Genomic DNA, 27,297 nt, shown 5'->3' on the forward strand with positions numbered 1-27,297 from the left:
GAACGCTGACACCCCGCCAGGCTCCAATGCCTGAGGAGGCAGGGGAGGGCTGCAGGTGTCCTGGTTGATCCCAAAGGAGTCTGAAAGTGGGTATGAATTTCCCCAGACAAACCATCCACAGCCCTCTCCATCCCCTCTTCTGTGAAATTGCTTTCTCCCACATGCTGGTGGTCAGCAAATTCAAAAGAACTCCCAGCTGAGAATCGCTGCTGTAGATTGGTTAATTCAGGGAAATTCTCTAGTGTTAACTAATAGTGTTAGCTATTTTTGGTACAGGGATAGATTTGTATTGGATGGCTCGTTTTTTTTTTTTTTTTAAAAAAGTGTTCTTGTAGACTCCAAGTCTTGAATATCTGAAAATGGATGCAGCAAAAAAAAAAGCAAAATCAGATAGTGGAAGATCATTCCAAGAGGCCTGGACAGAGTAATTTGGAGTGATTGAATGCAGTGGGAAAGCATTATGTACTTTGTGCAATGAAAGTGTGTTGCACATCAAGTGTCAGACAGTACTTTGACACCAACCACAAAAGTGTTGGTGAACTTGGTGCAACTGAAAGAAAAGAGTTTATTGAAGGAAAAGTGAGGAACTATCATTCCCAGACTTTTAGTTTTTCCAATTGCCTGTTCAGAACAAATCATCTGACAGCTGCCAGTTTTCAATTTTCACTTTGCCTAGCAAAACATGGCAAGCCCCTCTCTGATGGGGATATTCTCAAAACTACCATGTTGTCTGGAAGTGATATCCTTTTTAAGGATTTCCCAAACAAGGATAAAATTATGCAGCACATCTCTGAGGTTCCACTTAGCAGAAATAGTGTTAGAGATCGAATCCAGCACATGGCAACTGATGTTAGTCAGCAGCTCATCACTGACCTACAAAAGGCAGCCTGTTACTCCATGTGCTTGGATGAAAGGACTGATGTAAATACTCATGCAAGCCTAGCAGTGATTTTGCGTTATGCTGTTGGTGACATCATGAGAGAAGAGCTGGTGAAACTGGTGTCTTTGCCTGAAAGAACACAAGGGATAGATATCTACAATGCTGTGATGGAAACTTTTTCGTCACAAGATATAATACTAGAAAAAGTGGTTTCAATTACTAGTGATGGGGCACCTTCTATGGTGGGAGCAGCATCTGGTTTCATACAGTTGTTTGTTAAAGAAATAAAGCATAAAGCCATTCAGTTCCATTGTATTATACATCAAGAAGCTCTTTGTGCCAAGGAAAGCAGCAAAAACTGTGAAGATGTGCTGAAAGACGTCACAAAAATGGTGAATTTCATCATGGCTCATGATGAATTATCAACAGTTTAAAGCACTTCTCGAGGAAGTTCAGACACAGTATAATTGTTTACTTATGTACAATAATGTCCGGTGACTGAGCAGAGGATGAGTCCTGGAGAGATTTGTAGCCTGCTTGGATGAAATTAGGCTGTTTATGAATGGAAAAGGGCAGGAATATCCACAGCTCACTGATATGGCCTGGGTTACTAACTTCCTGTTTTTTACAGATTTTACAGTACACTTCAATGTACTGAACAAACAGTTACAAGGTTTTGGGAAAACAGCAGAAAGGATGTTTTGTGATATCAAAACATTTGAGAGAAAATTGGAAGTTTTTGAAAGAGATCTTGAAAGTGGCAGCTGAAATATTTTCCAAATCTAAAAATGCATTTTGAAAATTCTAAAAACATTTGCAGACAATCCAACAAGCCATCAGGAAAGCAATAAAGAATGTTCTGGCATTGTAGCAGCTGCAAAGGTAAATTTTGGTAACAGATTTTTACAGTTTCGTAAGATGGAGACAACCCTGTGTTTTCTTATTTCTTCAGATGAAGCCAAATTTAAAGAACTTGCTTAGACTGGTTAGATTTAGGAAATCTGAAAATGGAGCTATTGGAATTTCAAGAAAGCTCCATGTGGAAAAATAAATTCTGTGACCTGCGTGAAACACTTAAGAAGATAGAAAGGGACAGCAGAGTTAGTTCTGACACAGTTACATTTACTTCTGAAATTGAAATTCTTAAAAGTGTGGAATTCTCTGCCAAATAATTTTAAGTCAATGAAAGCACTTGGGATTGCTTTCCTTACTTTTTGGGGGTCATCTTATGCTTGTGAGCAGCTGTTTTCAGCTTTGAATTATATCAAATCTGACACCAGAAACAGACTTTCAGATGACCTGAGTGCTGCATATGTTGCTCTCAAACTTACAAAGTATGAGCCAAGGTTAGAAAAATAATCAGCATGCATTCAACAGCAAAAGTCACATTAATAAAAAGTATGCCAAATGCATTTAAATAAAAAGTTGTTGTTTGTTTCATTGAAAACTCTGTTATTGTGGGTTTTTTTCAGAACAAAGATGTTACTCACACATGAGTTGTTTTTTCTAAACTAAAACCTCATTATTCAAGTTAAATTTCCGCATTGGCACTCTGAGATAAATATGTGGGTTTTGGATTGCAGTTTGGGCACTCGGCCTCAAAAAGATTTGCCATCACTGGTCTAGCATAAGTTTATACGCTCTAATTAGTAATACGATGTTTCCAGGAAAAAAAAACTTCACAAAATTAAATTTACAACTCTTAATGCTTTTTTTAACAAAGCTGTTACAATGAATTTTGGAACATAGGTCAGAAATAAGTACACCTAGGTCCTTGTCAAAGTGAGGGTCATCTACTAGATCAGTACTACCTAGCTTATACTTGACCTTCTGATTACTTTCACCAATATGTAAGACAGAGCATTTATTATTTGAAATTTGAAGTTGCCAAATAGATGACCATTCAGACACATAGTCGAGATCACTTTGCAAAACAACAGAATTATCTCTAGTGTTAAATAATTTTACGTCTTCGGCAAACAGGATTCAATTGCTTTTAAGTTGATCACATAAGTCATTGATATAGAGCAAGGAAAGTGTGGGACCTAAAACGCTGCCTGACAGAACACCACTGTTAACTGATGCAGGATTAGATAGTGAGCTCCCTATTTTGATTTTCTGCAGTTTATTAGACAGGAAAGCAGCAATCCATTTGTGCAAAAGTCCAGAAATGCCATAAGAGTTTAATTTCAACAGCAGCTTATCATGTACTAATACCATGATAGAGTACTTTGATACATGTGATGGAACATTGTCCTGCATGAAAATCACGGTCTTCTTGAAATACTTTTTCTTGTACCACTGCTTAAAGGAAGTGTCTTCAAAAACTGGCAGTAGGTTTGAGAGTTGTTTTTGAGTTGATCTTCAACCCGATAGGTCCCTAATAGCTCATTTTTCATAATACCAGCCTATACCGGTATCCCACCTCCATCTTTCTGGCATCTGAGTCAAAGTGGAGCTCCGTGCCTGTTACTGATCCAGGCATGGGCTCATTCATCTGGTCCTTCAAGAATCACTCTCATCTCATCAGTCCATAACACCTTTGAAAAATCTGTCTTGAAATATTTCTTGGCCCAGTCTTGCCATTTCAACTTATGTGTCTTGTTCAGTGGTGTTCAGATTTCAGCCTTCCTTACCTTGGCCATGTCTCTGAGCATTGAACACCTTGTACTTCTGGGCAATGCAGGTAGGTTGCAGTTCTGAAATATGACAACACTGGAGCATTATGGGTTCCTGGTAGCTTCATATTTGATTCTTTTCAAAACCTTGGCAGTTATGGCGTGTCTTTTTTTTTCAACAAGTTTACTATTTGCACCCTGTTGACTATTTGCAACAAAACATTTGATGGTTCTGTGATCACAATCCAATATCTTAGCAATTTCAAGAGTGCTGCATGTCTCTGAAAGACATTTTACAATTTTTCACTTTTCAGAGTCAGTTAAATCTCTTTTTAAATTTTAATTAATTAATTTATTAAACTTCTAGACCGCCCCCTCTCCCCGAAGGGACTCGGGGCGGTGTACAGGTACAAATTTAAAAAACCATACACTCGATAATATACATAACTAAAATTGAATTAAATATCCCCTGTACAAATTTATAAGAATTAAAAACTTAAACCTTAGAACCAAACCATAAAATTTAAAAATACAAACTGAGGAGGGAAAGCTGGAATTAGGCCAGGCTGGCTAGATGAAACAGGTTGGTTTTGAGTTTCCGGCGGAAAGAGCGGAGGTCCGTAGTCATTCTAATGTCAGGGGGAAGGTCATTCCAGAGGGTTGGGCCCATCACAGAGAAGGCCCTTCCCCTGGGCGTCGCCCGCTGGCACAGCCTAGTGGACGGCACCCGGAGGAGTCCCTCTCTGTGTGAGCGAATCGGCCGAAGGAATGTATGGGGCAGGATACGATCCCGCAAATAACTAGGTCCTGTGCCATGGAGCGCTTTGAAGATGATAATCAACACCTTGAAATGCACCCGAAAAGCCACAGGCAGCCAGTGTAGCTAGCGCAGGAGAGGTGTTACGTGGGAGTATCTAAAGCCTCCCGAAGCTATCCACGCAGCCGCATTCTGAACCAACTGCAGCCTTTGGGTGCATCTCAAGGGGAGCCCCATGTAGAGAGCGTTGCAGTAGTCTAGCCGGGACGTCACAAGTGCATGAGTGACTGTGCGAAGGGCACTCCGGTTCAATAGGGGACGCAATTGGTGCACCAGGCGAACCTAGTGAAACGCCCCCCTGGCCACGGCTGTCACATGGTCATCCATTGATAGCCGGGTATCCAGGACCCCCAAATTGCGTACCCGATCCACGGGGGCCAGATGTTCGCCCCCAATGGCCAGTGATGGAATCAGCTGGTTGAACCGAGGCGCCGGTAGCCACAGCCACTCAGTCTTGGACGGGTTGAGCTTGAGTCTGTTACTTCCCATCCAGATCCGTACGGCTTCCAGACACCAGGACATCACTTTGATGGCATCGTTGGGGTGGTTTGGGGTAGAGATGTACAGCTGGGTGTCATCCGCGTACAGATGGTAATCTACCCCAAACCCACGAATGATCTCGCCCAGCGGCTTCATATATGCATTGAACAGGAGAGGCGAGAGGACCGACCCTTGTGGCACCCCACAAGTGAGCGGCCTCGAGGTCGACCTCTGCCCCCCTGCCAATACAAATTGCGCTTGGCCAGAGAGGTAGGAGGAGAACCACCATAAAATGGTGCCCCTCACCCCCAACCCCTCCAATCGATGCAATAGGATACCATGGTTGATGGTATCAAAAGCCACCGAGAGGTCTAATAGGACCAGGATGGAGGAGCAACCCCCATCTCTGGCCCTCCAGAGATCATCCACCAACGCGACCAATGCCGTCTCCGTGCTGTGGCCGGGCCAGAAACCGGATTGGCGTGGGTCCAGATAATCAGTTTCCTCCAAGTGGCGTGGAAACTGTTGTGCCACCACACTCTCTACAACCTTCGCCAGAAAGCAAAGGTTGGAGACGGGACGGTAGTTGGCTAACAAAGCTGGGTCCAGGGAAGGCTTCTTGAGGAGGGGCCTCACCACCGCCTCTTTCAGGACGGCCGGCAGGAACCCCTCACTCAAAGAAGCATTGACTAACTCCTGGAGCCAGCCTCGTGTGACCTCCCAGGATGCCAGTACAAGCCAGGAGGGACACGGGTCCAGTAAACATGTGGTGGCTCGCAGTCGCCTATGCAACCTGTCCATATCGTTGGAAGTAACAGAGTCAAACTCCTCCCAGAATGGGACCTCAAGACCCGCCTCCGATGTCCCCTCCAGACCACTAGTAGGGACCAACTCGCTTCGAATCTGAGCGATTTTGTCCTGCAGATACTCCCCAAATTCCTCTGCTCTACCCTGCAAAGGGGCTTCCCGCGACCTCTGTTGAAGGAGGGAGCGGGTTACCCCAAACAGGGCGGCAGGGCGGTTATCTGCAGATGCAATAAGAGTGGCACAATACTGACGCTTGGCCACTCTTAATGCCACTAAGTAAGTCCGTAAATGGGCTCTCACCTGTGTTCGGTCAGATTCAGAGCATGACGATTTCCATCTGCTCTCCAGGCGTCTCTTGTGGTGCTTCATCACCCTCAGTTCCTCGGTGAACCAAGGAGCCTGGGTGGTTCGCTGCCGCAAGAGAGGCCACAAAGGCGCAACCCGGTCCAAGGCCCCAGTGGCCGCACTATTCCATGCAGCCACTAGGTCCTCCATCCGGGTGCGGGTCAGGGCTACAGGAAATGGCCCGAGCTCCGTCTGGAATCTGTCAGGTTCCATCAGGCGCCTGGGGCGGAACCATCTTGGACATTCCGGTTCCGCCTCCCCGCGGTGGGGAGTAGTGGCTGGAAAGTCGAGCCGGAGAAGTGAGTGATCTGACCATGACAGGGGTGTGATGGCTAAATCCCCTACTCCCAGATCACTCCTCCACCAGCTAGAGGCAAAGATAAGATCCAGTGTGTGTCCTCCCTCATGTGTAAGGCCCTGAATTATTTGGGTCAGGTCCATGGCTGTCATGGAGGCCATGAACTCCCGAGCTACCTCGGATGACTCCCCTACCGATGGCAAGTTAAAGTTCTCCGTGACCAACAGTCTGGGGGTTTCAACTGCCATCTCGGCGATCACCTCAAGGAGTTTGGGCAGGGCTGCTGATGCATAGCGAGGAGCCAGGTATACAATCAGCAAGCCCAACTGCCTCCCTGGGCCCCACTTCACGCACAGGGACTCACAACCGGTTATCTGTGGCACAGTGGTCTCACTCGGCTCAAGACCTTCCCTTACAATGACCGCTACCCCACCACCCCTGCCTAGTGCCCGTGACTGATGAAATGCACGGTAACCTGGCGGGCACATTTCCACGAGAAGGAGACCTCCCTCGTGGCCCAGCCAGGTCTCCGTAATTCCTGCCAGGTCCGGCTCCCCCTCCGACACCAAGTCGTTAATGAGGGGGGCTTTGTTGGCAACGGACCTGGCATTGCATAACATCAGTCTCAGGCCCTGGCTCTGTAGGTCCTGACCACTTAGATTGCAGGGGTTGGGACATATGACCGGCCGTACCCAACGACCACGGTCTCCCCACCGGTAAAGTGGGGAGCCCATTTAGCCCATTTTGCTGAGGAAAAGAAACTGCCTAATAGTTATGTACACCTTGATATAGGGTTTTGATCTGCTGAGGAGATTATTACACAAATACACATTACCTGATCTGCTTCTATCCACTAAACATTTAAGTTTATACAGCTTGGAGGTGGAAAATATCCATAGGAAGGATGATATGGTAAAAATACTCACTTGCCTAATATTTGTGCACATAGTGTATGACCATTATGGTATCCCATGGTCACAGTCACATGATCAAAAATCAGTCACATGATCAAAAAGTCAGACAATTGACTTTTTTTATGATGTTGCAGTGGCCCGTTTTGAGTTTCTTAGAAGCAAAGTCAAAGGGAAGCCAGATTCGCTTAACAATTGTGTCACTAACTTAATAACTGCAGTAATCCACTTAACAACGGTGATATCAAAGATTGTAAAATGGGATGAAATTCACCTAACAAATGTTTCACTTAACAACAAATTGTTGCTATTGTGATCGTAAGTTGAGGACTACATGTATTATTATTTGATCTATTTTTATTTTTTATCAAATTTATATGTCAACCATCTCATTCTGCAAAGTTACTCTGGCTGATTTTCATTTAAAACTGTCCTTACACTAATGTCTGGGGCTCCCTACCTTTCTTCATGTATTCCCTTCGGGAATATTTTTCTTTGTTGTTTGCTACAAAAGCAGAATAAATTGGTTCTGTTTGAAAAGAAAAAGATAATGCCACATGACTGAAATTTTAAAAAAGCAATTAGAAGAAAGGCAGAGATTGTTGAAATCAAGTGGCTAAAAATACCACAAAAATTAATATGCATATTGTTAATGTTATGCACATTTATGAATTAATATGTATCATTGAAACAAAATTCTAAGTTTTTTGGGGAAATCTGGTAGTCATACTCCAGAGAAAAGCTCATAGAAAGCCAACCCTGTAAAGCAGGGCTGTGAAACTCCCAGCTGCAAAATCGATGAGTCATGCGCTACCCACATCCAGTTTAGCAAAGGGGAAAAAGTGATGCTGCTCTGACAACATGAGTTTGATACTCCTGCTGTAAAGTGTTGGAGGAAAGAAATTCAGGTATGATAGTATAGCTGATTATTACTACTTCTATCTCCCACTAGCCATTTCTAAAACAGCAATGCTAGGGTAATTGCAGGAAACAGGTAATGTGAATAAATAATCACACAGCTTTGGAAGTTCATCTCATAAATAACCTTCTTCAATGATATGCATTTGATGAAGCTTCTAATTACAGAAAATACCCGTTTAGTTTATCCATTGCCATGTACAGTAGAACCTCTGGTCACAACCATAATTTGTTCCATAACTTTGGTCACAACCCTCTTTGGTTGTGACTTGAATCTAATTTTGGAAATTTGGTGCTTACAAAAAAATGGTGTGGAAAGGGAAATCGGCCACAAAAAAATGAATTTTTTGGTCGGAACCCGATTTGGTCGTGGTCAGAAGCATTGGTGACCAGAAGTTCTACTGTATTTTACTTGAATGGCTGGGTGGATTGGATATTAACATTGGAACTACTCTGTCCACGTATTTACCTTACGCTAAATAAATAAACCTATTTAGAGTGTATCCATACTGCTAGGATGCAGAGTTGTGTGTGTGTGTCTCTGTGTGTGTTAAAGAGGAATGAATTAGCTCAATAAATGAAGCCCTTTAAATAGCACTCAGCATGCCCTCTCTCACCCCAATGAAAAGGACCAAGGGTTACCAAGAAATGTCATTAGCATGGCTCATAAAATTTCACAGCTAAAGGAAATGAAAGCCAGCAACAATAAAAGTGGCTGTAAGCTCTTACCTCTCCAATCTTCCCAAGAAAGCAGGACTCTTGAAACTGCAGTTGTTCCAAAAGGAGCTTTTATTAAAAGGTTTGTGATAACAAGAGATCTAGGCAAGAACTGAAGCTTCTCACTTAATACCAGATATTTAAAGTAATCCTAACCAAACCCTTCCTACACTATATCATTGTAGGGAAACAGAAACTTCATATAGAGATTAGCACAGTAATGCAGGAAACAGAAACAGAAACTTCATACACAGATCACTCCATTCCTCTTCCCCTTCCTACCCCCAAAATGCCAGTATCCCTGTAGAAATATCTGGAACTTGACATGCCACCCCACCCCCTAGAAAAATGGGAAGTCCACTTGAAAGAAAACAAAAGAGGGAAGGGGAGACAAAGGAAACATTAAATCAATGAGGTTTGTCAGGGTACAATTGATGAAATGTGCATACTAATTTAAGGGCATGCACATGTCTTTTGTGAACCCATTCATTGTGTGAGAAGGGGAGGTGTTTCCAAGCCACCAGCTACTGAGTGGTTTCGTGGAAATTCCTAGAGTCAAGAATTTACGGAACCTCAAAATATTGTTCACCCTCTACCATAATAGGGGACAGGACATGGGTAGCCGTATGAAGATCAGAGATGACTTCAGCTTCAATAAGCTGCAATAGAAAACGGGGTGGACTTGCCGAAATGATTTAAGGAGTTGTAATTCCATTGTGACAGGGTTAATAATACGAACTATGGGGAAAGGCCCAATATATTTAAGACCCAACATTTTAGACTGTTACAAAGATTTTAGAAACTTGGTGGAAAGGTAAACTTTCTCCCCCACTTAAAGTTCATGTTCTGTTCATTTCTTGTCTGCTTGTGCGTTATAGGCAGCCTTGGTTTCATTCAAGGCTTTGTGGACCACCGGCTAAATGGTTTGCAAATGACTGGTCCACTGTTTCAAGGAGGGTGTATCTGGTTCATGTGAGGGTAACTCAGGCATAACATTAAATTCTTGTCCTATGGCCACTCTGAAAGGGGTAAAACCTGTGCTAGTGTAAGCTGCATTATTATAGGCTTCTTCCACAAAATGCAGTAGTTCAGTCCAGTTGTCCTGCTGGTAATTAATAAAACAGTGCAGGTACTGTTCCAGAACTGAGTTTGTTCATTCTATGGTCCTGTTTGTCTGCAGATGATGACTAGAACTAAGTCCCTGCTCTGTCCCAAGTAGATTCAAAAAAGCTTTCCAGAACTTGGACGTGAATTGGCCCCCTCTTCTGCCTTGACACTGTTGTATTGCATTAGTCTGGACAAAGCATCTGCCAAAAGGTTTTCCCCTCTTGGTAAATAATTCAAAGTGAAATTAAAGCGTTGGAAGTACTGTGCCCACCGGACGTGTTTTGGAGATATTTTCTGTGGGGTTTTGAGTGCTTCCAAGTTTTTGTGGTCAGTCCATTGCTGAAATCAGCCTGGATTACAAATGGTTTCTCTGGGACTAGGTGTTTTAATATAGGTTCAGCCAAAAAGAGGTTTTTTCATTTTTCCAAATGCCATGGCAGTCCATAGTCCAATTCAGTAGTTGGCTATGTTTCGGTTTATCTACCCCCTTGGTTTTTAGCAAATTTGTAATCAGCAATGCTATTTGAGCAAAAGAGGGATAAATGGCCAATAAAAGTTAGCAAATCCCAGGAAGCTCTGCAATTGTTTGTGAGTATGGAGGGGGGGGGGTTCCTCATTCAAGGACTGCTCTGACTTTTGCAGTGTCCATTCCCACATCCTAGTGAGAGATACTGTACCCTAGGTAATGTATCTTATCTTGGTGAAAATCACATTTGGAGAGTTTGGCAAACAAATTAGCTGCCATTAATTTCTTCAAAACCTCCTGCACCAATTTAACATGTTGAGTCTTAGTTTCAGTATAAATCAATATATCATCAAGATAAACCAAAACTCCTTTATACAAAGTGCTCATGCAGCACCTCATTAATTAGCTGCATGAAAATGGCAGGAACCCCTTGAAGTCCAAAGGGCAAAACCTTGAACTGAAAACATCCTAGAAGGCAATTAAACAGTTTTCAATTAGTCCCCTTCTCGGATCCTGATCTGGTAATAAGCCTCTCACAAGTCCAGTTTAGAAAAAATTCTCCCCTTCACCAAATGGGCCAGCATGTACTTCATTAAGAGTAGGGGATAAAGATTTTCCTTGCAAATAGCATTTAAATTCCTATAATCCACACATAAACATAATGAGCCATCCTTCACAGGGGCGGCCATCTTGTATCTTGACGGTTCAATGAACCCATGCTTGAGGTTTTTGTCCATGAATTGCCACAATTCTTCCAGTTCCCACAGATTCATAGTGTAAAGTTTTGGCTTAGGTAGTTTGGCCCCCAGTAAAATCTTGATGGCACAATCCATAGTCCTATTTGGGGGGGGGGGTTCATCTGAGGCTGCTCCATTCAAAACATCCATCAAATCCTGCTATTCCCTGGGGATACCCATTTGTCACAACCACTCACTCCTCACTCTGCAGTATTTCAGTCTGCTGGGGTTCCTCGTTCTGAATTAATTCATCATTAGGAAGTTAGAGGGTTCTTGCTATCCAGTCCATCCTTGGGTTCCACTTCTTTAACCAGATTAGCCCCAAAACTAGGACCCAGTCCATCCCTGATGTCACAATGAAAGCAATGTTTTTCGACTGATTTACCATTGTTAGTTCAGTGGTTCAATGGCAAATGTGGTGGGGCACCCCCTACAATAGACCCATCAAGTTGGCAGAATGAGACTGGGGTTTTTAGTGGCATTAGTTGAATGCCCAGTTCCCAGACCAGAGTTGGGCTTATTAGGTTTCTCATGCACCCTGAATCTAGCAAAGCCTTAAGTCTCTCTATTCTCCTTGTTACCAGAATTAATAGTTCTATAGGGGTTGTAACCCCACTCACCAAAGGATCTTCATAGTCACTTTCCAACTGACTGGGTTCCTCTACCAGAGGGGTTGGAGTTCCTCGCACCATAATTGATTCTGGCGAGAACTCAACGACCATATGGGTCTTTAAGGTGATATCTTTGGAATATGGTGATGGCTTTGAGGTTTTCCTCCAATCTGCTTCTTTCCCTCTTAGGTGGACATTCTCAGATGGCACTCATTTGTGCGGTGACCTTCCTTCCCACAATGGAAGCAGGTAGCTGAGCCCAGTGGGGCAGAGTGAGGTTTGTTTTCCTCCCTTCTCCCTTCTGGTGGGGATCTCTTCCAGGAGCAGTTTGTGTGGTACTGGTTTCAAGCTTGGTTGATTTCTGCTTCCTCAGCCAAGACACATCAGTTGTGCAGGAGGACTGGGGCTCCACAGGCAACACAGGCATTGTACAGGTCAAATTTTAAGCCATCTTTGAACCAACTCATGAGTATTTCCTCTAGCCAATGTATGTAGCAGACATAGATCACAAAGATCACAAAACTTTTTGATGTACTCGGTGACTACACAGCACCCCTGCCTGATGTGCCTTATAAGATCTCTAGCCTTGCGGCCAGCTTGGGGGTCCTCAAATCTCCATCTCAGGGCTGTCATGAACCGGTGAAATTGCACAGCTCCAGTGCATCTGCATTTTGGAGGTTCACCATCCAACATGCAGCTGATCGTTCTACAGCCAGGATGACAACCCTGACTTTGGCGCCTTCTGTATAGAGAGCCCTCTCATACTCCTGCATGTAGATCAGTATGTGTGTGATGAAAAATCCCCAGTTGCTGGGGATTCTTGTCGAATTTGACACCAAGAGGAGAGGCCTTCCTTTCTAAGGGTGGAAGCCTCCTCTCATCAAGTCCCAAGCCTTGTTTTGCATTGAGATGTCTCCTGGGGGGATCTTCCATGGTGGAAATAGGCTCATTAGTAGCCCCTGCAGTTTCAGTCAATGCCCCTGGGGTTGGGGATACCTTTCATTCATCAGTAGTACCCCTTTGTACTCATAACTGGCTTGCAGTGCAACCCTGGGTGCCCTGGGTCCACGTGTCATGGATGGCTTCCCTTATGAGGTTTATGGCTTCTCTCAGGAGCTGGTTGGGCTGATCTGGTGCTTGTTCCAGTTCATCATTGTCATAAAGGTCTCCCATCTCCTGCTTCCAACCAGGTTGTTGGCTCCCACAGGTGAGGGTGACATCTTTGGTTCTGCCACAACAGCCTTCCATCTTCCCAACACTGATGGAGAACCTTGGCTTGGCAGCAGTGCTTGAGGCAATATTCTCCTCGACTCAGGTATTGAGGGCTTCAATTGAGATTTTTTTTGGGGGGGGGGGTCTTGCCCAGTCTTCAGCCTCTTCATGGTCACTGCCCTGGCCAACATGGTATGCACGTTCCCCATGGTAGGGCTGTTACCTCTCCGGGTTGACCAGTTTCCAGTTCTTGCCTAATGTAAGGTCTTGCCTCTCCAATCTTCCCACGAAAGCAGGACTCTTGAAACTGCAGTTGTTTCAAAAGGAGCTTTTATTGAAAGGTTTGTGATAACAAGCAATCTAGGCAAGAACTGAAGCTTCTCACTTAAAATCAGCTATTTAAAGTACTGCTAACCAAACCTCTCCCATACAGATTAACACAGTAATACAGGAAACAGAAACTTCATATAGAGATTAGCACAGTAATACAGGAAACAGAAACTTCATATAGAGATTAGCACAGTATAGGAAACAGAAACAGAAACTTCAAACGCAGATCATTCCATTCCTCCGCCCTTCCTCCCATCAAAATGCAGCATCCCTTTAGAAATACCTGGGAGCCCTGATGAGAGTATGGAAGAAGCACCGGCCCAATTGGGATTATAAAATACCGCTTTGGTTGGATCTTGCAGACACCATGGGGATTATGATTAAGTCACTCAGGGGTTGTTTATACAAAGATGTGCTTATCGCTGATGGGGATGAATGGAAGTTAACTTTGGAACAACTGTTGGAAGAAGGAATTGTTTTAAATTGGTTACATTATATACAGCTACAGAAGAGATGGGAAGAAGATCGAAGGGTCGGTTTTATGGACAAAGAAGTGGATCTGATTAAGCAGATAAAAGAGACTGGCCCAAAACAAGTTAAAAGAATATATAATGTACTGTTAGAAAGAGATTCAGAAAGTGAATTGGTTAAGGATTGTATGATTAAATGGGCTCAGAATTTTGGTGAAGTGGTTATGTTGGAAACATGGGAAAGAATATGGGTTCAGAATGTTAAATTTACACAGTCACAGAATTTAAGGGAGAACTTTTATAAAATGTTTTACAGGTGGTATTTAGATCCTAAAAAATTATCATGCATGTACCCAAATATTCAACCAAAATGTTGGAGATGCGGGTGCCTAGATGCTACCTTTTTTCATGTATGGTGGACCTGCAATAAGGTTAAGGCTTTTTGGATAAAAATATGGTGGGTCATGCAAAATGTACTGAAAAAAAGAATACAATTTACTCCGCAAATGTTTTTACTGGGTATAGCTAAGGATCTTACTAAAGGGGAAACAAAATTGGTTCTGTATATGGTCACAGCAGCTAGGCTGCTGATTGCGCAACATTGGAAGAAAGATTTTTTACCGACAATTGGTCAATGGACTCAGAAAGTGGCGGGGTTCGCCGAAATGGCAAAAATTTCAGCTTTTTTAAAAGATCAGAAGCAGGAGAATTATACACAGGAATGGGCAAAATGGATTGATTATATACAGAATAAGTGCCAGACTAGGAGGTATTATGTAGCCTTTAGGTAAGATTGTTTAGACTGATAGTTGATTAGAGTAAATAATACATGGGATGCTTGGAGTCATTAGAGTGGTGTATAGTGGAAGTCAGGGGGGGTGAGTGGGAGGTGGGGGTGGGTTAGAGTGGAGGGTGGGGTAATATATATGTATAAATATACTAGAAGATGGGATTAATGAAATATTATTTTAAGAGAAATTTATATTATGATTTATATATGTTAAATTAGTTTAGAAGAAGGGACTGATGGGCTATTATTATTCTAAGAGAAATTTATATTGTGATTGTTGGGAAGAGAGGGGGAACAATATGTGTATGAGTAATCTACTTTTAGACAGGGGGAGGGGAGGGGGTAAAATAATTGGTATAATATTTGAATTTCCTTTTTTTAGGGGGAGCTGGGGGGAGGGGAGGGGGTATAGTATCTGTATGGGATTTACACTGTATGGTGGGGGGGGGGGTTAAAAGGGGAAAATATGTTTGTATAAAACTTTTTCAATAAAAAAAAAAAGAAATACCTGGGAGCTGACAGTGGCAGGGTAATTCAATGCCACTCCAATAATTACTGAAAGAGCACAATTTTTCCTTTCAATCATAATAATAGGCACTTAGTGTTTCTACACCAGTCGTGGGTTTCAAAAAATTTTACTACCTATTCTGTGGGCATGACCTATATTGTAAGTGTGGCTTCGCGGTCATGTAACCAGGTGGGCATGGCCAACTTGTAAAATGTGGTGAAATTCACTTAACAACGCTCTTGCTTAGCAACCAAAATGTTGGCTCAGAAACTGGCATTTGAAGTGTGCAAGTCTTAAAGCTGTCGTTAGAAGATATTTGTACCCCTAACCCTTTACAAAAAAAACCAAAACCCAGGGGTGTTCAAACTTGACAGCTTTAAGACTTGCAGACTTCAACTCCCAGAATTCCTCCTCCAGTCATGTTGGCTCAGAAACTATGGCATTTGAAGTGTGCAATCTTAAAGCTGTCAAGTTACAAGGCCCTTGCACCCCTAACCTCCTGGAGGGGCAGCCAAAGGGCACTTTCCCCCACCCCCGAATAGCGCGTAGGCTGAAGAAAGTGAGAGGGGAGAGGGGAACTGCTCTTTTTTCTGCAGGGTAGAAGGAGGTGAGGCGGCCTCAGGTACCATCTGGGGACAGCCCCTTAGAAGCATTGCTTCTTGGGGAGACAACTTCCGGTCCCCGAAGGCGACGGACGTGCATGTTCGCTGCTTGTCTCTTCAGTGGGCTCCTTTTAGGAGCACAGGGGGCCTTGGAAGGGCCTCCTGCTGTAGGGCGCTTGTTGGGACCCCCTGGATCAGCGGCAGCCATGGGGGGGTTTTCCAGCTTCGCCCCAGGAGCCGGGGAGCGTAGGGGGTGCATGGCGTCGCTGTGCACCTTCGCCGAACGGATTCCGGAAGGAAAGAATGAATCAGATGTTACAGCTGAAGTGTGAGAGGTGAGAGGTTTGCCTCAATCTCTTTTAATTCTACATAATTGATGAACAGCAGCTTCTTTAAATTGTGGATTCAATCCTTTGAAGTTGTAAGATTGGAGGGGGGATTTTCCAACCCCCCTCGGAAAAGGTGGCATTCGGAATATCTCTCTCTCGGAGGAGAGAGAGAGAGAGAGTTAAAAGCTAATTGTTCACTTCTACTAACAATGGGAGAATGATTTTTACTACAATTGCAAGAGATGACTGCTGAGTTGCTTTTCTAATCCACCTTATGGAAACTTTGGACATTTTGCTCCCTGGTCCCCTGTGAAGGCAGAGCCAAGATGGCCAACTTCCTCCTTCTTCTTTGATCTTATGAATGAAGTTTCCCCTTTGAAAGAATTTCTGGCTTTATATCAGTCTACACCCCGGAGATCTCCTGGAGCCTCTCTTGTTATGTGGTCCCTTTGGATTTGGAGTATTTGATTCTTATCCCCTGGCTTGGAACTGTGTATGAGGACTAACTTTTACCTCTGGGCTTGTTTGCCTCCACGAACTCTCCCAGCTGTGCATTCCACAGACACCATTTCTTTTGTACAAGATTTATAGCTATCTCTGAACTTAATATGGGACCTAAAAAGTCACCGCCTGGGAAGGATCTTCGGCCCCGACATCCTCTACGTCTAGCCCGATTACACAACAGACACAAATTGCCTCATTTCTACAACCTAAAACAACTGAAGTGAGTTCAAAGGACTTATCTGTAGCTCAAATGTTTCAAACTATTATGAAGGGACAAGACAAACTGAAAAAACAACTGGCAGACCTAAATGAACAGCTCAGAGAAACGCAACAACAAACAACACAAAAAAAAACAGAGAATTGGTGTGTTGGAGGAAGACATGACTGGGTTGAGGGAGGAGGTCAAGATAGTCCAGAAGGGGAATAGAAAACTTGAAAATTTTATGATAAAGATGGACCTTGAAAGAATGTCTTTTTTTCTTAGATTTCAAAACTTACCAGAGACAAAAAATGAAGATCTCAAGGAGATCATGGCTACAATTTTAGCAGAATATATCAAAAGAGATAAAGAAGAGCTGTGGTGGGATATTGATTAGATTTATAGGATCAATTCAGCATATGCTAGAACACACAATGTTCCAAGGGAAGTACATGTTAAATTTCTTAGAAAGACTTCAAGAGATGAGGTTTTAGGAGCTCAAAGGGTGGGACCATTAAAATATAAAGATAAAGAAATAACCATTCTTAAGCAAATTCCGAAGAAAGTAAGAGATAAGAGGAAGAAATATTCCTCTTTATCAAAGAAACTATATAATAAAGGAGTTTGGTTTAGATGGTTATTGCCTGAAGGAATGTTGATTTTCTGGGAGGGCAGTAGAATTAGAATTAACACAGTTGCGGAGGCGGAGGTCTTCATTAAAAAACATAGTGCTGTTTTAGATGGAACAGGGGATAGTACACAAGATATGAAGGAGGGCCATGGCTCTGCCAGAAGACAGGGGGAGGAAGCAATATTGAAAAGACTCAGGTTACAAAAATAAGTATATATGAAACATTATTGCAATTGTTGATATAATGTAATTGTTGGAAGTGACATATGAGATGATTGAATATATGGTTGATACAATGTAAAACAAAAAGCTACCTATGCTTATCTCTTACTTTTTTTCTGTAAAAGTTATGAGATTTGGGGGGATTTCTACCTTTCGCACGATGTAGCTGTCAAATTTTTTTGTATACCTATTTACCCCTTCGCATAAATGTTTGTAACAACTAATAAAATTCTTTTTTTAAAAAAGCAGCCTTGCTTCTTGGCCCGAAACAAAGAGGCGGTGAGGAAGGGGTCTCTGGTGGGCTGCAGCAGCAGCAGAAGCGGCAACAGTGAAACACAATCCCGGGCAGGTAGTTCTGGCTCTCCCTTCCCTGAGCATGTCCCATTGCTGCTGCTGCCTCTTTTGATGAATCTGGCTTGGTGACGATGGCAAGAAGCAGCTGCCAGCGATGCTCTCAGTGATGGCAAGAGCCCCACCGCCGAGCCAAATTCATCAGAAGCATCAGAAGCAACAATGGGACATTGTCAGGCCTGTAGTTATGTTCCTTTTAGAATCTTTGGCCTGCCACACTTTCTTATAATTTCCTATGAGTTTCATTAATGTAATAGTTGGGAGGGGGAATAGAAAGGAGTAGGATTGTGGAATGTATTGTTGTCATTCTTTTATAGAAGCCAAGGTCATCTTTTGTCTCCTAACCTCGACACCTGACCGGAAGGAGAGGGGTGAAGATGCTAGCATGGAAGATGATGATTGGAACATGTGATGGAATTGTGGGTGTGGGGATAGATCATGAACTTTCAACTGGGTGGAATTCCAGCAAGAACATTAGAGTTGGAATTCCATAGACGTGCTAATTTGCCTGCATGAATAAAAGGGAACTTTAAGGATAACTTTGCCTTGGTCTCTGGTGATTTCATACATGGTATTTAGAACGCCTGACATTATTCCAACTCTCACTTTAAAATAAAGCACCAGCACCCTCCCCCTCGCAAGGGGGGGAGGGGCTGGTGATGGGGTGGGTGCTGAATTCCCAACGCTGACCGGGACAGCGTAAAATATCAGTGAGGAAATAATGAGAAAGCTTTTGGTGATAAGAAGCTGAGACCCGACACTTCAAAGGCAATGGAATGCTGCTTCCAGTTTTATTGCATCTGGCAAGAGGACGGAGGGGGCTGGAAAAGACTTTTCTACACCCAGTTAGAAGATGAAAGGAATGGAGATTCAAGCCATCCCCACGCAATCATCTCTGATGGGGCTTCCTGGACCTTTCGAACAACTAACCGTGAGTGCATGCTCCCCCTCCTTCCCCCCAGCTTGGAAGCAAGGCTTGAAAAAAAACCTGGAATGGAGGTTTTGATTCCTTTCAGACAGCAATAAATGAAATGGCTTATTACCCTGCAACTGAGTGGGACACAGATTCCCTATCAAAATGGGAATTTCAACCCAGACAGCAAGAAGGGATTTGGCCAGCATCTTTCACTTGCCAGCCACCACAAATGGGGCTGCAACCAGTAAATGGCCATCAGTATGGGAAAATCCTCCAAGCCAGTAGAGGGCACCTACTTGGCCCATAACTCCTCCAAGCCAGCAGGAGGGTCCTTGGCACATAACCCCCCCTAGCCAGCCATCATTGGTTGAGCTGCAACCTGTGAAGCAGGCAACCCCGGAATGGGTCTTAACCCCAGGTCATGGATGGGAGGAATGTCAGTGGGCACTTGCCCTCCCTCAGCAGATGGCACCATGGCAGAAAACTGGGCAGTGGCCAACCGAGGGATTGACCTCCGCACCGGTTCCAGTCTCCCCTGCAAGGCCCCAAAAGGTTCTTACCCCACCTTCCTACAGAGAAGCAATCTCCACCATGGAAGAAGGGATTACCAAAAAGAGGCCTGCAGGATGGGAAGCGGGACAAGGTGCATCTGCAATGCCCCAAAAGGTTCTTACCCCACCTCCCTACAGAGAAGCAATCTCCACCATGGAAGGAAGGTTTACCAAGGGGGAAGCTGCACGTTGGAGAGCAAGCCAATGTGATGAAACGGTTTCTAAGTTTAGAGATGTAACTAGGTTCCATTCCTCGTGGGGGCCAATAAAATGCCACCATTGCTGTCAACTTGGCCACAGAGCGTCAGAGTGCTTGGCTCTAGCCCCAATGCCACAAACGTGCGCACCGACCCCCACGGCGGTAAAGAGAGGGCCCCAGATGCCACCACAGAAGAGTCATCTGGGCCAACAACCTCTGGAAGAGGATCCCCAACTTAAGGTGACGAAGTGTCCTACCAAGGGGGAGGCCTCGGAGGAGGAAAAGGGCAAACAATCTCTGGAGGAGGATCCCCAAATAAAGGTGACGAAGAGTCCTACCAAGGGGGCGGCCTTGGAGGGGGAAATGCCCAAACGACCTCTGGAAGAGGATCCTCAACTTAAGGTGACAAAAAGTCCTACCAAGGGGGAGGCCTCAGAGGAGGGAAAAGGCCAGCCGTGGATGATAGAATCCAAGAGCCCAGAACCTACAGCACCTTTAGCAGAGAGCCCTAAACGGCAATGGGAAGAGGTCACTATGGACTTCTTCGTGGAAGTCCCAGACAGCAGTGGGAACAGACTAATTTGGACTGTAAATGATTTGGTTTCTAATCAGGCACACTTCATTGCTTGCTCAGGATTGCCATCCGCAAACGAATTAGCAAAAATGTTTGTGAAACACATTTATTGCCTGCACAGAGTACCCAAGAGGATCATTTCAGACCACGGAGTCCAGTTCACAGCCAAGTTCTGGAGAGAGGTCCTGAGATCCATTGGGTCCACACAAGAACTGAGCTCAGAGGTTCATCCCAGCATGAACTGCGCAGCAGAGGGAGCCAATGCGGTGGTGGAAGAATACCTCCGGTGTTTTGTGGACTATCAACAAGACAACTGGTCGGACTTGCTACCCTTCGCCGAAGTGGCATACAACGATGCGGTCCACAGCAGCACAGGATTAGCGGGTTTCCAGATTACCAGTGGCATGGAAGTTGTTGCCATGCCTGAGTTGCCTAGAGAACCTTCTTCCTCCATGTCTTTGAGTGAATGGATGGACATGCTAAAGAAAGGATGGGAGAATACGAAGAAGGCTCTAGCAGTTGCGGCAGAAGCCTACCAGAAGCAAGCTGATCAATATCGCTCGCTCCAAAACCCCTACTGTGTGGGGGACAAAGTTTTTGTTCTACCAAATACATAAGATTAGGAATGCCTAGTAAGGAATTGGGTCCAAAATTTCTAGGTCCATTCCCAATAGTGAAGATAGTTAACCCAGTTACAGTTCAACTCAGTCTACCCAGATGTCTAGGGGAAATTGACCCAGAATTTCATTGTAGCTTGTTGAAACCAGTAATTGGGTCTAACAGAAGAGCATCCACCCAAGCTCACTCTCCTCCTGTAGTGATGGAAGGGGAAACACAATCTGAGGTGGAAAAAATTGTAGACTCCAGGCTGAATAGGGGTCGCTTACAGAACTTAGTGCATTGGAAGGGTTACCCTTGGTCTGAAGTTACTTGGGTGAAATGTGGGAACCAAAAAGTGGAGAAGTTAGTAAAACAATTCAATGAGAAGTTCCCGATAAGTCAAAGGGGTTCCCTGGGTGGAGAAGAGGCGATTATTTTTGTTATGTTAACTTGTATGTTATTCTCTTTTCAGGAAACATTTTTCTTCTGAGGAGAGGCCGCCTGTCAGGCCTGTAGTTATGTTCCTTTTAGAATCTTTGGCCTGCCACACTTTCTTATAATTTCCTATGAGTTTCATTAGTGTAGTAGTTGGGAGGGGGAATAGAAAGGAGTAGGATTGTGGAATGTATTGTTGACATTCTTTTATAGAAGCCAAGGTCATCTTTTGTCTCCGCATCTCAACACCTGACCGGAAGCAGAGGGGTGTAGATGCCAGGGTGGAAGATGATGATTGGAACATGTGATGGATTTGTTGGTGTGGGGATAGATCATGAACTTTCAACTGGGTGGAATTCCAGCAAGAACATTAGAGTTGGAATTCCATAGACGTGCTAACTTGCCTGCATGAATAAAAGGGAACTTTAAGGATAACTTTGCCTTGGTCTCTGATGATTTCATACATGGTATTTAGAACACCTGACAGACATGCTTGGGGAAGGGAGAGCCAGGACTTACTGCCCAGGACAGTGTTTCAGCCAATGCTTCTGCTGCTGCTGCAGGACACCAGAGACTCCTTTCTCACAGCTGCTTTGTTTTCGGCAGAGAAATAACACCTCTGAGGGGCTGTCCCTGAAGGGCACCTGAGGCTGCCTTGCTGCAACTCTTGGAGGAAGGAGGCAGGGATGCTGGCTGACACTCGCTAAACTTACCACTCGCCACTGCCACCCCTGTGGCCCGCCAACTACAGCCCTGCTTGCCCTGCTTAGCTAGGTGGCTGGCCGGAAAAACAGCGAGGGAGAAATCAGAGGGAGAGAGGGAGAAGGCCATCCCTAGCAGAAGCTGGGCTTTTTCCTCCCTCTCCCCCCCAGCCATGCTCACGGAGGAAGGAGGCAGAGATGTTGGCCAACATTCACTTCACTTACCACTCACCACCACCACCCCTGCGGCCCGCTGCCTGCAGCCCCGTCAGCTGGGCAAAGGTGGGTGGGGCAAGCATGGTGTGGACAGATAGGGAGAGAGAGAGAGAGAGAAAGAGAGAGAGCAGCAACCGGGTGGGGGGGAGCAAGCGGTGACAGGTCAGGGGATCATCACTGTACCGATACAGGGGCATGGCTAGGCCACCATTGGCAATGGTACGCAAACGTATGGCCGATTTCTGCTACTGGTACGGCCATACCGGTATGTACCGAGAGCAACCACCTCTGCTCTACACTTAATATACTTTTGCTGAAATTTACATAAGATATTTGAAACAAAGAACTAGTTACCAGCTCCATATATTGTAACTGTAATTTAGTAGGTAGTTGAAAGCCCATTGCATGAAATCTACTAAAAAGTGGATAGGAGGCATGGGCGGAGGGGGAGAAGTTAAAGAAAAAGGCAGGAGATAATATATTCCAGGGTTTTTTCTAAGTGGGGCTATATAGCGGACTTGAGATGGAATTTGGAGGGTGAGTTCTAGCACTCTCCAGACACATTTCTGCAGCCATGTGAAATATATATGATGAGTCAATGCAAATAGCATATAAAGTCAGGCATGGAAACCATAGACATTTATTTACCATTTGAAAAACTTTCAACAGCTGAGCCACCTAATCTTTTGTAAAAGAAAAAAAGCTTCCCCTGAAGACAAATAGAGGTTTGGGACTTCGTTAGCCAATCAGTTTTTCTTCTTAGTTTAGTTATTCAGCTAATCTTCCATGGGATTGGAGAAGCAGGGAAGATTAGTTAGAGATAATATGACATCGAGGAAATACCTCTCCTATTCCCAGTCACTGAGTGTCAAGAGGGCCTGAGTAGTCCACAATGATATGGAGTGCCTGGTTTGTTTGTTTGTTTGTTTGTTGTAAAAAAATTTATTGGTTTTACAACATTTATGGGGAAAAGGTAGTAGGGTACATAGAAAATTTTGGTAGCTCCCATGTTAGTAGTAGAAATCCCTCCAAATCTCACACTTCTACAATTTTAAAAATAACATATAAGCATAAACACAATTCTTACTTTATATCATCTATACCATCTGTTCAATCATCTCTTTCTTTGTCACTTTCTAGTATATCAACAATTACAATAATATTTCAGATATATTTATTTTTGTGACCTGAGCCTTTTTGATATTGCTCCCTCCTCCCTGTCCCCAGGTGGAGACATAGACCCCCCCTTCCCCATATCTTATACATTGCTGCCTTTTTCCCCACCTCCGCTATCTTCGTCCTCTGGGAGAGAAAAATGTTTTTTAGTAAAGGCTTAGGCCTCATCCACTGTCTTAATTCTAATTCGGCTTCCCTCCCAGAAGATCAGCATTCCTTCTGGCAATAACCATCTAAACCAAATTCCTCTATTGTATAGTTTCTTTGATAAGGAAGAATATTTCCTCCTTTTTTCTCTTATCTTTTTCGGAATTTGCTTTAGAATGGTAATTTCTTTATCTTGGTATTTTGAAGGTCCCTCCCTTTGGGCCCCTAGCACCTCATCTCTCGTGGTCCTCCTGAGGAATTTAGCATGTACCTCTCTTGGAACATTATGGTTTCTGGCATATGCTGAATTAATTCTATAGACCAGGTCCATATCCCACCACATCTGCTCTTTGTTTCTCTTAAGGTATTCTGCTAAAATTGTGCTCATAATATCTTTAAGATCTTCATTTTCTGTCTCTGATAGGTTCTGGAACCTGAGAAAAAAAGACTGGTTTGTTTTTGTTGCCAGGGAAATGGACCGTTATTGTGGTGGTGGTGTTTTTTTAATTGGTATTTTATCCTTGTGCACCCAGAGTTACTGATAAGATTGAGTTGGGTGGCTATTTAAATGTCCTTAAATTACTAAATGAGAGGAAATCACATAAATCTCATCAAGAAGAAAAATAGTTAACTTAGCATGGTGGATATAACTTTTTTTTTAACAAAAAAATGGAATTATTTCAATCCCAAGGAACAAAAAATAATTACCAACTAGACCTTGAAATAATGCAGTAAGGGAAACTTCTAATATCTATCTAGCTTAATATATATAATATGCATACATAACATGACATAATAATATATATTTAGGAATGGTCATAGTTGGGAGGGGGTTATGAAGCAGGGTTATACGGGGCACACTTGTCGGGTGAGGGCAACGCAGTAGGGCGAGGATGGAGCGGAGGAAGCCTTCCCCCCCCCCAAAAAAACAAAGGGAACCTCTGCCAAACTCTCTCGCAGTGGCTCTCCGGTGCCGAGCCTGGGAATCCCTAGAGGAACTGGCAGGGGCTGCAAGTGCCGCAGACTTATCCGGCCGGGTAATAGCAGTATTACCCGGCTGCCGACCGGCTGCCCTCCCTGCTTCTCCTACTCCCTTCCCTCTCTCACTCAAACAAACTCTCTCTCAAACAAACAAACACACACACACACACACACACACAGCTTCTCTGAAGAAGCCCCGCCCAAACGAGCGCCCTCTACTATGAGGCAGGAGAACTGGGTGCCTCCCCTACATCAGGAATTTTTAGGCTTTTTACCCTTGTGGAACGCAGTTCTCCTACCTCATAGTAGAAGGCACCTTTTAGAGGCTTTTTTAAACAATTAAGCAGTCATCCATGGTGAGGCAGCAACTAGCTCAGCCTGACCTCAGCTCTCGCCTTTTTCCTTTTACATTTTTTTTCTTTTCATGATGACGTGGTGAGGCTGTGCCTCCCCTGCCTCACCTGACTGCACGTCACTATCCTACACCATTTCTGACAGATGGCAGTCCAGTCTCTTCTTGAAATCCTCCAGTGATAAAGCTCTCACAACTTCTGAAGTCCAGCTATTTTATTGGTTGATTGCTCTCACTGTCAGAAAATTTGACACACAAATGTTTGTGACCAAACGACATTCTAAATAAATATCTATCTGATAATATTTTTATGTATGTTTTTGTTTGTTTTAAAATTTAAAAAAAAACCTTAAAAAAAGAAACTTTCTCCTTATTTCCAGGTTGAATTTCTTCTTGTTCAATTTCTATCTATTATTCCTTGTCTGGTCTTCAGTTGCTTTAGAAAATAGCTTGACCCCTTCCTCTCTGTGACAGCTCCTCAAATATTGGAACCCTGCTATTATGTCTCCACTGCTCCTTCTCTTCACTAGACTAGCCATGCCCAGTTCCTGCAACCATTCATTGTATGTTTTAGCTTCCAGTCCCCTAATCAACAGGGTTGTTCTCCTCTGCCCTCTTTCTAGAGTCTCAACATCTTTTTTATAGTATGGTGACCAAAATTGGATGCAGTATTCTAGGTGTGTTAGTACCTCACTTGATCTTGATTGAATCCTTCTGTTAATGCAATGTAGGATTGCATTGGCTTTTTTGGCTGCCGTTGCACACTGTTGGCTCATATTTAATTGGTTGTCCACTAAAACTCCAAGATCCTTCTCACAGTTACTGCTATTAAGCCTGGTATCACCCAGTCTATAAATGTACTTTTCCCCCTTGCCTAAGTGCAAGACTTTACTTTTTTCTACTTTAAATTTCATTTTTGTTAGATAGGGTTAGATTTAATTACTATATTTACTATATTAGAAAAAATCTAAGCAGAAAATCTAACACCTTTGATGAATTTGTTATGAGCCATCCGGAGGTTCTTTACATGGAAGGACATACTAATCTTTTAAATAAATAGATGTCAAATAAATGTATAGCAAAGATTTTTCAGTATTTGACTTAAGTAAGGATTCTTGGAACTACTGTTTCTGTTGACAATTATTTATTGAGAGAGATTTATCCAGACCTTCAAAATAGAAGGAAGAATCTAGAAAGTGGGTGACTGAATTCTAGTCCCATCTTAGTCATGAAAAACAGCTGGGTGACCTTGAGCCAGTCACTCTCCCTCAGTCCTACCTATTTCACAGGATTGTTAGCAAAATAGGAGAACGAAAGTATGTTATATATGTTCACCATCTTGAGTTATTTGTAAAAACAATAAAGGTGGGATACAAGAAATAAATACTGAATCACTATTATGCTGATCAGTGCTATAATTTTATGTGACTTCATCTTAAATTAGGAATTCTGCATAATTAAGGTACTATGTGGGAAGACTTTTTGGATGTTATTGCCTACTGTATGTATGACCACTTTCAAACATTATTAACATTAAAGAATTTCTACAAAGAACCAGACAATTTGGTTATACTTTGTTTTTTACTTTTATAACAAAAGACTTCAGACATAATGCTTCAGAAATGAAATATTTCTGTTTAGCCTTCTTTATGTTTAGAAGAGTTCATTTAAATTTAAGGGAAAAATCAAAATAAAGAGGGGATCCAGGCTCTCTTGCCTAGCCCCTATTTCTACAATGCAAGTGGTGAATACCAATTTCAATTACTTTATTTTTACAACAACAAAATTGATGAACTTGTCTGTCTGATATACTGATTTTGCCTACCTTTTGCCACATTTTGATAAAGAAAAGTTCTCTGGAAAAGTTGAAAGCGATGTTTGTATCATAAGCATCATCCCCAATGTTAGAGATCGTGATGTTCAGCGAGATGTTCTTCACAGCTCCCAAAGCCAGATAAGGAGCCCTGTCATCAACACTGCAGAAAAAGAGCAGCAAATTAATTCCTGGCTATTCGTTCTTCTCTTTTTAAAAATTTTACAGTGGAAAAAAGCTATATGAAATAAGAGCAAAAAACCCTCTTCTGTTACCAGATGACAAATGGAAACAAAAGAAGAATATGCTGGCTCTCCTCCTAGGCTATTACTGTAGATTAAGCCAAAAGTATTATTTTAGGACACTTTGCAGATCAGAAATTTTATTTTATTCAATTTCATTTCTTTGCTGGTGTGATTCTTCACTAAAATGAATGAGGTTAGAATGGAATAATACCAGTGATTTGCTTTGTTTTATTTTAAATAAGAAAGTACATGCTACAAGAAAATCCCTGGAGGTATTCTACATTTTAAAAAAAATACATTTCTTGTATTGAAAGCAGCCTGTTAGATTAGATCAGTCATAAGGATGTAATAAATATATGTAAGTTCAGAAACTGGTCATGTGAGTTGCAAATCATTTGCTTATGAAATGCAATGTGATCATTGATATCTTCGTTACAAGGCTGAAAGATGTGTTTACATTTTATATTTATGGAAATACAATGAATAAATAACCGTAATGTTACCAAAGTATCTGGGGTTTTCCTGCAACTA

At 43.1% G+C, this 27,297-nt stretch overlaps 1 protein-coding gene across 4 annotated transcripts in view; it reads right to left on the reverse strand.

Moving 5' to 3' along the window:
- ITGA9 (integrin subunit alpha 9) overlaps positions 1 to 27,297 on the reverse strand; it is a 541,618-nt gene that overhangs the window by 198,558 nt on the left and 315,763 nt on the right. For all 4 annotated transcript variants that reach the window (XM_081971274.1, XM_081971275.1, XM_081971273.1 and 1 more), the window contains exon 18: positions 26,534 to 26,684. In XM_081971274.1, the coding sequence (XP_081827400.1) occupies positions 26,534 to 26,684 (151 nt within the window). The remainder of the gene's footprint in view (positions 1 to 26,533; positions 26,685 to 27,297) is intronic.

This window comes from Natrix helvetica, assembly GCF_964273705.1.
Source record: "Natrix helvetica genome assembly, chromosome: Z".
Classification (NCBI taxonomy): domain Eukaryota; kingdom Metazoa; phylum Chordata; class Lepidosauria; order Squamata; family Natricidae; genus Natrix; species Natrix helvetica.